The sequence below is a fragment of the Neophocaena asiaeorientalis genome, unplaced genomic scaffold (assembly GCF_003031525.2).
Source record: "Neophocaena asiaeorientalis asiaeorientalis breed wild unplaced genomic scaffold, Neophocaena_asiaeorientalis_V1.1 scaffold204, whole genome shotgun sequence".
NCBI classification, from domain to species: domain Eukaryota; kingdom Metazoa; phylum Chordata; class Mammalia; order Artiodactyla; family Phocoenidae; genus Neophocaena; species Neophocaena asiaeorientalis.
Window position 1 is genome coordinate 75,298 of NW_020173922.1, and position 12,572 is coordinate 87,869.

The 12,572-nt window shown below is 34.9% G+C and overlaps 1 protein-coding gene across 2 annotated transcripts in view; it reads left to right on the forward strand.

Annotated features, from left to right (window-relative positions):
- UBE2B (ubiquitin conjugating enzyme E2 B) overlaps positions 1-12,485 on the forward strand; it is a 14,129-nt gene extending 1,644 nt beyond the window's left edge. Inside the window, exons 2-6 of one of the 2 annotated variants that reach the window (XM_024752453.1) lie at positions 869-949; positions 2,677-2,702; positions 6,404-6,493; positions 9,803-9,891; positions 11,154-12,485. In XM_024752453.1, coding sequence (XP_024608221.1) covers positions 869-949; positions 2,677-2,702; positions 6,404-6,493; positions 9,803-9,891; positions 11,154-11,282 — 415 coding nt within the window. In that variant the 3' untranslated portion in view covers positions 11,283-12,485. The remainder of the gene's footprint in view (positions 1-868; positions 950-2,676; positions 2,703-6,403; positions 6,494-9,802; positions 9,892-11,153) is intronic. The other variant, XM_024752454.1, reaches the window with a different exon arrangement.
- Positions 12,486-12,572: the final 87 nt, after the last annotated feature.

The window sequence follows — 12,572 nt, forward strand, 5'->3', positions numbered from 1 at the left end:
ATATATATATATATAAAATGTAGCATTTATTTTTTTACTGAGATGACAGTCTTTAAAAGGAGATGCTCATTTTGGTGCAGAACTCACTTTCTACAGCTTGAAACCAGTAGATTTCAGATTAGCTCCCGTGAGTGAAATTCAAATATTAAAACTTCCCAGTTCGTGGCCATTGTTACCCTGGTTTCTTACTGCAATTCTCTGCTTAATTCTGAGTTGTATACTTGGCATCTTTGGTAGTTTGCAAGGGTCTTCGGTTGCAAGAATTTGATTATGACAAATGTTGGAAGGTAGCTTTGTATTGAGTTGCATGATCTGAGAGATTAGATTTAGTGTTGGTGCAGAGCTTTTAAAATAGGGACTGAGGGGAAAACCTAACCAAAGCTTTGATTACTTTAAAACCTATTGCCAATTGAAGCAAATGGGATAAAGTAACTCTACTGCCTAAAACTAGTTTCCTAATTAAATTGGATATACATGTGTTTTCAGTCATTTAGTGTTTACACTGAGGTGGGGGTTTTTTGTTTTGGTTTTGGGGGGAAGAATATTTGGTGGCCTGTTGCACAAGTAGCTGTGGTTAGGACTCACGAAGTCTTTGCATATTCACAACAGTAAAATCATTTTTTCATTTGAGGTTTTTACTTTGTTGTTACTGTTGAAGGCAGTTCTTGAACAGATAACTTTGGTGATATTTGAAGAGGGATGACCCCAAGGCGCTTTTAAGTCATGGTTTATTCCAGCCCAGCACAAGAACAAGGAAATTGATTTACTTTGTTTCTCAAAGTAGATGGTGTACAGTCCATAGGTGTTCCGTTTGGCGTTCTTAGTGGCCTTAATATTCAACTCTAAAATTTCTACTCTGCATTTCTAGATTGCAAGAGGACCCACCTGTGGGTGTCAGTGGTGCACCATCTGAAAACAACATCATGCAGTGGAATGCAGTTATATTTGGGTGAGTTGAAAGAAATGACAAATGGTAGGTGTGGTGATTCTTTTAAGAAAAGTGAATGTATAACAAGTAGGAAAGGAAGCTGAGGGATCAGCAATCTTACAAAAACTGCAAGGTAAAAAAGAATTCTGAGAAGAGTTTCGGCAGTTACATAAAATGATTTTATGATCACTTTGGGCTTTACTTGATAAAAATGTCATTTGAGACTAAAGGAGAAAGATAAATTATTTTGTGGAAAATGTGCCAAGCACATTCTTATGCTTGCATTCTACTAGAACTGTAAAAAGGCTAGGAACCAAAAATACTAGAACTTCCACCATGGTAAGGATTTAAATGAAAAATGTTTCACACCTCAGTGTGAAATAACTGAATGGAGCCTTTTGAGATGCATTTTTACCTTTTACAGATAGTATATATTTTATATATGCTTTTTAATTTAAATTTTCCATATGTTTTTCTTTAGTTTTCTAGAACTTTTTATTTTCTTTCACTCTTTTTAAACTAGGGTTTTGCACTAAAACTTTAAAGGAATACTTTTTGTAAACAGAATTCTGAATTGCTCTTAAATCAGTTATGAGAGTCTACGTTAAAGACTAGTGGAAAAATGAGGGTAGTTTACACTTCTAATTCAGGCTGTTAGCATGTTTCTTTGAGATCCTGAATGTGCCTTGCAAGTGGTAATTAAACTTCATGTTGCTGCTTAGGAAAGATGAAATTGGAATGTGGTAGCAAGAAAAAGATTTGGGCAAAAGAAACTGGCTTTCTTGGTGACATCAGATAAATCCAGTCGATTTGAACAAGAGCTATAGCTCTTTTGAAAAGCAGGACACTTTGGTGTCATAATTATCTTTTTTTTTTTTTTTTTTTTTTTTTTGTGGTACGCGGGCCTCTCACCGCTGTGGCCTCTCCTGCTGCGGAGCACAGGCTCCAGAAGCACAGGCCCAGCGGCCATGGCTCACGGGCCCAGCTCCACGGCACGTGGGATCCTCCCGGACCAGGCCACAAACCAGCATCCTCCGCGTCGGCAGGCGGACTCCCAACCACTGCACCACCAGGGAAGCCCTTCTTTTTTTAATATAAATTTATTTATTTATTTTTGGTTGCATTGCTGCGCATGGGCTTTCTCTAGTTGCAGCGAGTGGGGGTACATAGAGAAGCCCAGGCTTCTCATTGCGGAGGCTTCTCTTGTTGCAGAGCACATGCTCTAGGTGCGCAGGCTTCAGTAGTTGTGGCAGGCAGGCTTAGTTGCTCCGCGGCATGTTGGGCTCTTCCTGGACCAGGGCTTGAACATTTGTTCCCTGCATTGGCAGGCGGATTCTTAACCACTGCGTCACCAGGGAAGTCCATGGTGTCATAATTATCTTAAACTAAAGGGTATTGATTTCCATCTTACATTGAAAGTAAGACTTTTCCTCTTAAGAATACAGATATTTACAAAAGCGTTGGTATTTATGAACTGAATTCTTTTTGTGCTAAAATTATGACAAGTTTTTTTGTTTTGTTTTTTGAAAAGCCACCCTAAAAGGAAAACTTTGAAAATTAAAGTTACCCTTTATGTCTACATCAATAAAAATCCAGGGCTATGGTGATACTAAATTAGTAATAACTTAAATACTCCACAAATTACCAGAATGAACCCCTCTTTCTCTGAGTTTATTCTTTCCACTTGTGAAAATCAGGAAAAAGCAGAATGAAAAACTTCTTTTAATCAGAAATCTTCTTGTTTTCAGACCAGAAGGGACACCCTTTGAAGATGGTAAGTCATTCTCAATGTTTTCTATTAAGAGGCTTCTTTTAAGTAGGGAATTGTTACACCAACCTATCTAGTTAACTAGTTTCTATTGTTAATAGGTTAAATTGTAACTAAATAATGCTACTGAGAATTTATATTTTACAAAGGACTGTCTTCTCAAATCAGCTTGATCACCTTCATTACTAGTTCCCTGTTACTTTGATATTGGCTGTAGAACTCGAAGCCTAGATTAGATGGTGGGGTCTATGTTGAGAATAGTTTAAATGGCTTTGTATCATGCTAAAAGTGTCCCTGAGGTAAACATCAGAAGGGTAATCATGCTTTTTTAACTTTATATTGATCAGGTGCTGAGCTGAAATTGTTCTTAATCATACACAGCGGCCAGTAGCTTCACGTAACAGCTAGCATTTGACACCCGTAAATAGTTACCATTCTGCAGGACCTTTTGCGTCTTAAATTCAGTATTTTCACCAAGAGCGAGGAAAATGGAAAACTCCTTCTAACATGTTTTTATAGTTGAACTTCTCAAATTGATTTTAACCAGATACTTAGTTTCCCTAATTATAGCATGGATTTTAAAAAATTGTTAAACAGGTTTGTCTTAGTTATCACAGTGGCTTCAGAATTAACCCATCAAGGATATTTGTACAAATAATGATTGCAGAAGTATTTTTAAGGAGATAACCTGAATGTTCAATAGGAGAAGTGGTTAAGCAAATTATGATATATCTAGACTCTAGAATATTATGTACCTATTAAAGAATAAGGTAGATCTGGACATATATCTGAGGAGACAAAAAAGTTGCAGAATGTATGTTGTAATACCACATTTTTACTAAATACATGCATGCAAGTGTGTGTGGTTAAAGGGGGTTATATACCATACTGTTACCAGTGGTTACCTCTAAATGGGGGTTAAGGAGTTGAAGGGAGGTACTCAAGGAGTTCAGCTTTTTACTTTATACCAGAGGATTCTTAAGGGTGATCCATAAACCCCTTAAGTTCCCTGTGACCCTTTCAGGGGTTCCATGGGATCAAAACTGTCTTCATACCAGTAGTGAAACATTTGCCTTTTTCATTGTATTAACATTAGCTCTGATGGTACAAAAGCGATAGTGGTTAAAACTGGTAGTTTAAAATCAGTTAAAATGGATAGTGGTTAAAACAAGACAGTGGCACCAAACTGCTGGGAGTCATTGTATTTTTTGCATTTTAAAAGATGCCAGTTTCAGTTTAAAATGTCTTCATGAAAAAGTCGGAATTTATTAATATTACTAAATTCTGACTGTTGAGTATGCATCTTTTTAACATTCTGCGTGATGAAGTTGGAAGTATGCATGAAACACTTCTCTTGCATACCAAACTATGATAGTCGTCTAGACGGAAAACATTTCTGCAGTCGTTTGAGCTGCAACTTCAATTACTGCTTTTCTCGTGGAACATTTTTTACTTGAAGGAATGACTGACAGACAAACTCCAGTTATTTAGACTCGAGTATGTATTTGGTTGACATATTCTTGAAAGTTACCAAAATAAACTGTTAGGTCAAGCAAAGTGACTGACAGTATTTGTAGCTGCTGATAAAATGACGGCTTCCCAATACTTTTAAGACTTCTCTCATGAGATCAGTAGGGGGTATTACCTGTTGTGATTTTTTTTTTGATGGAGTGTATATGTAATGAAATATGGCTACATTTAGAAGATTTGGATAACTCAGTGAACGAATATTTTCCAAATGGCCAATGTATTAGAAAATTATGGATGGATAAAAGATATATGCAGTATGCAACAGTTGTTAATGTAACTGATGCAGAAAGTTTATGTGGTTTCAGATTCTACATTGCAGCTAACCTTTAAAAACGTACCATTTCTTTGGTGTAATATCAAAGAATATCTACAATTATCTGAAAAGGCTATGAAAATAGTCTTTTCCTTTTTCATTTACATATTTGTGTGAGGCCTGATTTTCTTCATGTACCTCAACCAAATCAGCATGTTGCAACAGATTGAACGCAAAAGCAGCTAAGAGAATGCAGCTGTCTTCTATTAAGCTAATCATTTAAGAGATTTGCCAATATGTAAAACAATGTTACACTTCTCACTAACTTGGTTGGGGGAAATATAGTTATTTTCATTAAATGTTACTTAGGTTAATGTGTATACAGTTGTTAATAAATATGTTAAGTTTTCCTTGAGTTATAGTTTCTAATATAGTAAATATAGATAGAGCTTGTGATGTGCTGGAGGCAGCTTATACTGATTATGAGAATAGATTGTTTAAAAATTTGCGGGAATTTTTGCAAGTTGGTTATTAAAGAGCCCATATTTTTAAATTATTTTCAATTTTTGGTGGAAATACCATAAAATGGTATGCTGTTGCATGTATCTCTTCCCAACTTCACATTCAGTGACTTCACTTTGGAAACTTGGTGTGGTTGGGAGTAAGAGTATAAAGGGGTCCTGAGACCCCATAATGTGAATTTTAAAAGGTTAAAAAACGCTGTTTCATATTTGTGTTTGTCTGAAGTGTTTATGTTGTACATTTTTATAATTAAAATTAAAACTGTAAAACTGTAGAATTAGGTATAAGGCTATCTTTGCTAATGAACTGTACATTTCATAGAATCTCTATTAATATATCAAAATGTGAATTAAATATCATCTTTGGCCTCCCTAATCCCAAATTTCCAAACAAAAAATGTAAAGAGGTAGAGGTTACATACTGAATATATGACTAATGAAAATAAAATATTAAATATTTCACTGAACACATGCCTCTGATACTGGAGTCATGAGTTTAGAATTTAGGGTGAGAAAGGGTTTTTGTTTTGTTTTTTTTAAACTGCATTGATGAAATAAGGAAAGAAGCTTGTGGAGACATCTGGAATGGTTTTAAACTTTTATTGACTTCATTAGGAATAAGCCTCAACTTACTATGCCCAAGGTGTTGTGGTTGGAGCACGTATCCAACCTTCAGGTAGATTTCCTCAAAATAAAAGGACTCTGGATAGTGAATAAATGCAAAAGGAGGCTAGAAAGACAAACACGAAACTATTAACAGTGGTTGTTTCTGCTAAATAGATTTGGAATTTGAGTTAAGAGCTCTTCTTTGTACACTCTGAACAGATAGACTTTATTATAAATGCATATTTTTTTTAAAATGCCTGTCTCTTTTGACCATAAGATAATGATTTAGACTGACCAAAATGTACTGTATTGGTCTATAACCAACAGTAGGCAGTTACACTAATGCTTAACTGATTCTTGGCATACTTAAGTGATAGGGACAGAGCAGACTTTTCACATTAGTGGCCATGCCTCCAATCTGAGTGCTTTGTCATGTGGTGGTGAGCCCATCTCAAAATCATTTGGCACCCCCTTCTAAGTTACAATAAGTTATTTGTAGTTCCTCAAATGTGCATTTAAAATTTTGGTAGCTAGGACAAAATTGCTTTCCAACAATATGACAGTTAATGTTCCCACCAGTAGCACATGTAAGTGCTGTACCCCCCAAGTGCTTGCCAATGCTGTATGTTATCAGTACATAAATAGTATATTTAGTATGTTTTATGCGCTAAACCAAAATTGACATTAATTTTTGTATGGTCGTGCAAAAGCCAGCATGGGCTTGGGAGTTCATTGATGAAGAGAGAGAAAAGTTATGCTTGTCTTTACTGTAATTATTTTGGTTTGTTTCTATCTAGGTACTTTTAAACTAGTAATAGAATTTTCTGAAGAATATCCAAATAAACCGCCAACTGTTAGGTTTTTATCCAAAATGTTTCATCCAAATGGTAAGTAGCAATTTATTAGCCTTTGCAAATGATAGGAGGAAAAAAGAGTTGTTTCATCCTTTTAGGTCTTGCCCATACTTCTCGTTATTAGGGCCCACTTCTAGATGTTGCTTCTATGTCAATATTAACCATACTTTTGTAGTCTGGAATCTTATCAAGGTTCCAGATTTGAGATAAAGTTTTGTTTTAATAACTTCTGATTTTAAAGTAATATCTATTTATTTATCAAAATGTGAAAGATACTAAAGATTTATAGCTTAAAATTTAGCTTGCTTAATTTGTACAAAATTAAGATCATGTTGTATGTAAGGTTAAGTAATTATATATAACATGAACATTTTCACTTATTAAACATTCTTTTGTATCTTTTTTTTTCTCCTCCTTTGGCCGCGCCACGCGGCTTTGGGGTCTTAGTTCCCCGACGAGGGATCGAACCCGGACCCCCGGCAGGGAGAGCACAGAGTCCTAACCACTGGACCACCAGGGAATTCCCTATATCATTCTTAATGGCTGCAAAATGTTCTGTTATATGAGTTTTTCATTATTTATTTAATCATTGTCCAGTTGGTGATTTTTAATTGTTTACAGTTTTAAACAGCACATTTTTCTTGAAAATAAATCTTCTCAAATACCCATGAATAAGTTTTTAGAAGTAGGATTACTAGGTCAAAGGTTTGTATGTTTTTAAGGGTTTTTTTTAAATACAGTTTTCCTCCCTTGTTACTATTTTTACTTTTAGCAGTTTATTACTATTTTCCATAAATGATTGCTAAGTGACTTTTGTAATTAAATTTGCTCTTCCTGACTTATTGCTCTTTATTTCTAATAAATTTGTATTCCTGGATTATAAATTACTGTATGAAAGACTTATTTTCCAGAATATTTAAGTTCTCTTTCCCTTTTATATCCTTTGCACATTTAAATGTGGTTTTCCATCAGTTAACGTACTTTCAGGAGGAATATTTTCAGAGGTCCTCTTGATTGTGCATCTAGTCTAGAACTACAGACTACGTGAGAAAACTGCAGGCAGATAGGGATCTCCCTACTCATAGGAGAGAGGTGTGTTTGTGTGTCTGGAATCAAGGTGACTTCCCAATAATAGATTAGATCATAGATTCAGCCTTTGTGCTTTATTGCTGTGAAGTTGCTTTTTCTTTCAAGGTCTTCCCCCACCCAGAGGCAAGGCAGCTTTAATTTTATTTTCTGTTTCTGTTCTGAGGAAATTTTCAAGTCACTTATTATCATTTATTCTACTGTAGCTTTACTAGCTTAGACTTGTTAGTGAATCGACCCAAACTGTAGTAAGGGAGCTCTGTAAATCAAGGTAGAAAAGACTGTGGAATGTGCAAGGAGTATATGTGTATAGGTTTAAGATTTTCAGCCTTAACAAATTTATAAGGAAACAGCGTATTTGATTTTTATCCCTTCATATTAATAACATGGTTTCCCTTTTTTCCACTATCAGTACCTTATTTAGTTAACTTCCTAGTTTGCTTTTTTGAAACATCTTTATTAAAAGATTCACATACTGTGCTACTCACCCATTTAAGTTGTACAATTCAGTGGTTTTTAGTATCTTCACTGAGTTGTGCAACCATCACCATTATCAATTTTAGAACATTTTTATCACCCTCCCCCCAAAATCGCATGCCTATTAGCAGTCACTCCCCATCCCCATCCCCCCCCCCGCCTCCCAGCCATAGGCAACCACTGATGTATTTTCACTCTACAGGTTTGCTTATTCTGGACATTTCATATAAATGGAATCATTTAATATATGTGGTCCTTTGTGATTGATTTCTTTCAGCTGACACAGTTTTCAGATTCATCTATGTTGTAACACATACCTGTACTTCATTTCCTTTTATTGCTGAATGATAATCCATTGTATAGATAGACTACATTTTGTTCATTCATCAGTTGATGGATGTTCAGTTTCTAGTTTACTCTTGGATTACTTCTCAAAAATAGTTACTAGTTCAAAACTTTAAAATCATTTTAGTTGTATGGGTTTTACAGAGGTGATGATTTTTGCTTTGGACTTGCTAAGTTTGATGTTCCTATGGGATACACAGTAAGCGGTTGAGTATGCTGCTTTAAAGCTGAGAGTTAAATCTGGTCTAATGCTAACAATTGGAAGTACCTAGCACATAGATAGTAATAATTGAGGCCATGAATAAAATTGCCCAGAGGGTGTGTAAAGGGTAAGAAGGAAGAGGACCGAGGATAGAGCCCTGAGGAACGACAGTACTTAAGTGTAATTTGCCTCCTCTCCCCAAAAAGGCCTCACTTATTCCTGTTGGATGCAGAGTGGTCTGGCTTGTTCTGCATTCCACAGTTTGGCAGTATCTATAACATTTAAATGCATTTATCCTTTGTCAACACAGCGATTCTGCTTCTGGAAATTTATTGTAGAGATAAATAATCTGGCAAGTTCTGGATAAAAATTTATGTTTATTGTATTCTCACATAATCAGTTCAGGAGGGGGGAAAAGCCTCTCAAATGTTAGACTTTTAAAACGGTAATCACTTGATTTTTATTTTTATTATGAAAGGAATGCATACTTATTGGAAAAACAAATCATAAAGTACAAGGAAAGGTAAAGAAGATAATACCCTTCATAATCCTACTATTTACAGATATTTACATTTTGGCATTTAGTCTTACAAATGTTTTTGTGACTGCATATACTTCAGATGAAAATATTTATAAATAATTCTTTATAAAAAATGGAATTATCCTAAATAAGTAATTGGAAACTTATTAACGTAATATATTGGGGGTGTCATTCTACATTAATTAATATATGGTAGATGTATATCATTTCTGGCGGCAGTATTGGTATGCACCGTTAATAATGTACCATTATTTAGCCAGTCCCCTCACTGTGGACCAAAGGTAGTTTCCAGTTTGTCACTTCTATGAAGAGTACTATAGTGAACATCCTGTAAATAAAACTTTGCATGTCCATGATTATTACTTTTAGAGTAGAATTGCTATGTCAAAAATTCAGCTCTTTTATCCCCTCAAGAATTTTATTTAGGAATATTTGGAAATGTAGAATTTAAACAGATTTGCTATATGGTATGTGATGAAAAAATTTAACTCTCACTCAGCCTCCCGATCAAAAGGCACGTAAAGAGTCCTTAGTTTGAGACTGATTTTCCTGTGAGACAGAAAGTTTTAGTTATTGACTAATGTTCAAGATTTCTGACTGAGCCAAGCATTCGGTTTGTGGTAAAAATTTCTCTTTAATTGTTAGAAATGACAAAGTTAATATGTAACCAATTTTAGTGTTGTCTTTGCAGTGTATGCTGATGGTAGCATATGTTTAGATATCCTTCAGAATAGATGGAGTCCAACATACGATGTATCTTCTATCTTAACATCAATTCAGGTAAGCATGTGTTAGGGTGCATCTTAACTTTTCAAGATTCTATGGGATATAATTGGCTCTTTTAGGATCAATTTAAAGCCCAAATGAGCAAACTAACCTTCCCAACACTAAGGTAACCAGTGGCAGAGCTTGGACAAAACCCTCATGATTTTTGTACAACCAATCTGCTTTTTCATTCGTGACCACATTGGATCAAATACACAAACATTCTGATCAAATTTAAGTATAAAGTGTTCTCACAGGTCAGGTGTTTGTTTTGTTTCGTTTGGGTTTTTTGGGTTTTTTTTTTTTTTTTGCCACACCACAAGGCTTGTGGAATCTTAGTTCCCTGACCAGGGATTGAACCCATGCCCCCTGCAGTGAAGGTGCAGCGTCCTAACCACTGGACCACCAGGGAATTCCCTCACGGGTCAAGTATTATTCGTGCCCAAAAAGAAGAGTCTTCTTGGGGAGAGATAAAGATGATTGTTTAGAAAAAAACATAGGGACCTCAAGAAACTGCAGAAGTGCAGAGAAGCATTGAGTATGTTGCCCTATCCAAGAAATTCTATTTTAAACGAAAGTAAATAACTATTTGCCAAAGTACTCTGGCAGAATATTTCAGAGTTGACCTTGAATGACAGTTTGGGGGAGGGGTGGGGGGTGAGTGATGTTTTAGTTATATGGATTTGAGAGGAGCAGAAGTAACGTTTTTGGTTTATGACCTTTTTAAAGTTTTTTCTGTCACACTTCTGCTTTAATTCAGGTCATCTTATAATGTGTTTTCGGCTTTCCTGTTTCATTCCCTTGCTGCTAGGTGCATATGTTTTGTTGATTAAAGGAAACAAGGTACACCACCCAACTTACTGTCAGAAATTTGCAAACTTACCTCAGTAATAGAGTTTAACTTTGGAAAATGTTAGTTGCTAAGCTATTTTATAGATATTGTGTATTAACCAAATCAAGTTGTTTATTTCCTGGTTACTGTCTCAGTATGCTGAAGAATACTGTTCTTTTCCAATTTCTTTGAGATTAGAGCGCTTAAGGCAATTAAGAACTATCTGTTTTGAAAGCTTAAGTTTTCTAGCAGCAGGAAACTTCTTACTGTATTTATCAAACCATTTCTGAAAGTACTTAGATCTAAAAATATGTAAGACGTACTAATTTCTGTCTTTCTTCATAGAATAATTTCTGCTTTATACAACTTCTGTGCTCCATATCGGACCCATGTTAATATAAAGAATAACTCCACAAATATGTTTTATCTCTGTCTTTCCTTCTAGTCTCTGCTGGATGAACCAAATCCAAATAGTCCAGCCAATAGCCAGGCAGCACAGCTTTATCAGGAAAACAAACGAGAGTATGAGAAAAGAGTTTCGGCCATTGTTGAACAAAGCTGGAATGATTCATAATAGACAACTGGTCTGTTAATCTTTTTCATCATTTTTGTGTATAATTTACCTCTCAGTAGAAAGGCTAACAAATTTTAAGTGCCACAGGTTTTAAGGATTCTGCAGAAAAAAAACCCTTCGGTTTAGAACCTACAAAAGCTTGTGTATCTTGATTAATGTACTTTTTATTGCATGGTGTGAACTAAGTTATTGCTTACATAAATTTGTAATATATCCTGTTTGTATTTTTTTCCAAGTGTATAATGTTGGTGTGGAGTTTTCATGACAGAATATACACATTTTGTAAATCTGTACTTTTTTCAAATATTGAATGCCTTATTTTTGAATTCTTTAGATTTTTAAATTGGAGAAAAGCACTTAAAGTTTTTTATATATGAATATTACATGTAAAGCTGTTAAAATACATAACTTCAGTGCAAGAGACTTTGTCACTTATTTCCTTATCTGAGTAGGAGGGGTTAATAAGTCTCTAGCTCTCCATCAGTTGATAGTTTCATTTCTAATTTCAAAAGAACAGATTTATATTTTATCAAGAAATTCTTCAAATTTGATTCTAAACACCAATTATAATCTCAAACTTTATTTTGAATGTACCTATATTAGTTTCAGTTGAGCAATTATAGACATAACTGGTTTGATTCTGTCCAACTCTGTATTTAGGCCACTTGTTACTGTTTCTTCATGCACTACTTACTGTTAAACTCTACCTTTTGGGATTTCACAATTTGTACCTCCACCACGAGGAATTGGCACCTCTACCATGAGCAGAGAGCTGATGCAACTTATTTTGCTGCTTGATAGCACTTTAAAAGATTTTTGATAATGAAAAAAAGTAAACTGTCAACATTTACCAAAAACTCATGCCCCACTATTAACAATAAATAAGAACTTGTTGCATTGGTTTGAACAAGGCAGATATTTGGAAGGAATCTTGGTGTAATTTAAATATTTGAAAACTGCCTTTTAATGCAATTGCCTATCTTTTTATTCTGGAAAAATGTTTTAACACCAGGGCCTGCTGAGTTGCTTTCTCTTGTGGAGATTTTTTTTTTTTAATCTCCTAAGTTGTAAAAAATTTGTACTGCATTTTCATTTACTAGATAAACAAAACACAATAGTGAAGAAAGCTAATAACAAAGCTATCCTATGCCTTCAGATAGTATAGAAAATGGAAAATATACAAGTAAATTCTGTTGAACCACCTGTGTAGTCTTTCTAGTAGTTAAAAGAGCTATTTCATTAACCCCAAGAGTTTCTTACACATTCATACTAGCTTAGTAAGCTAACAGC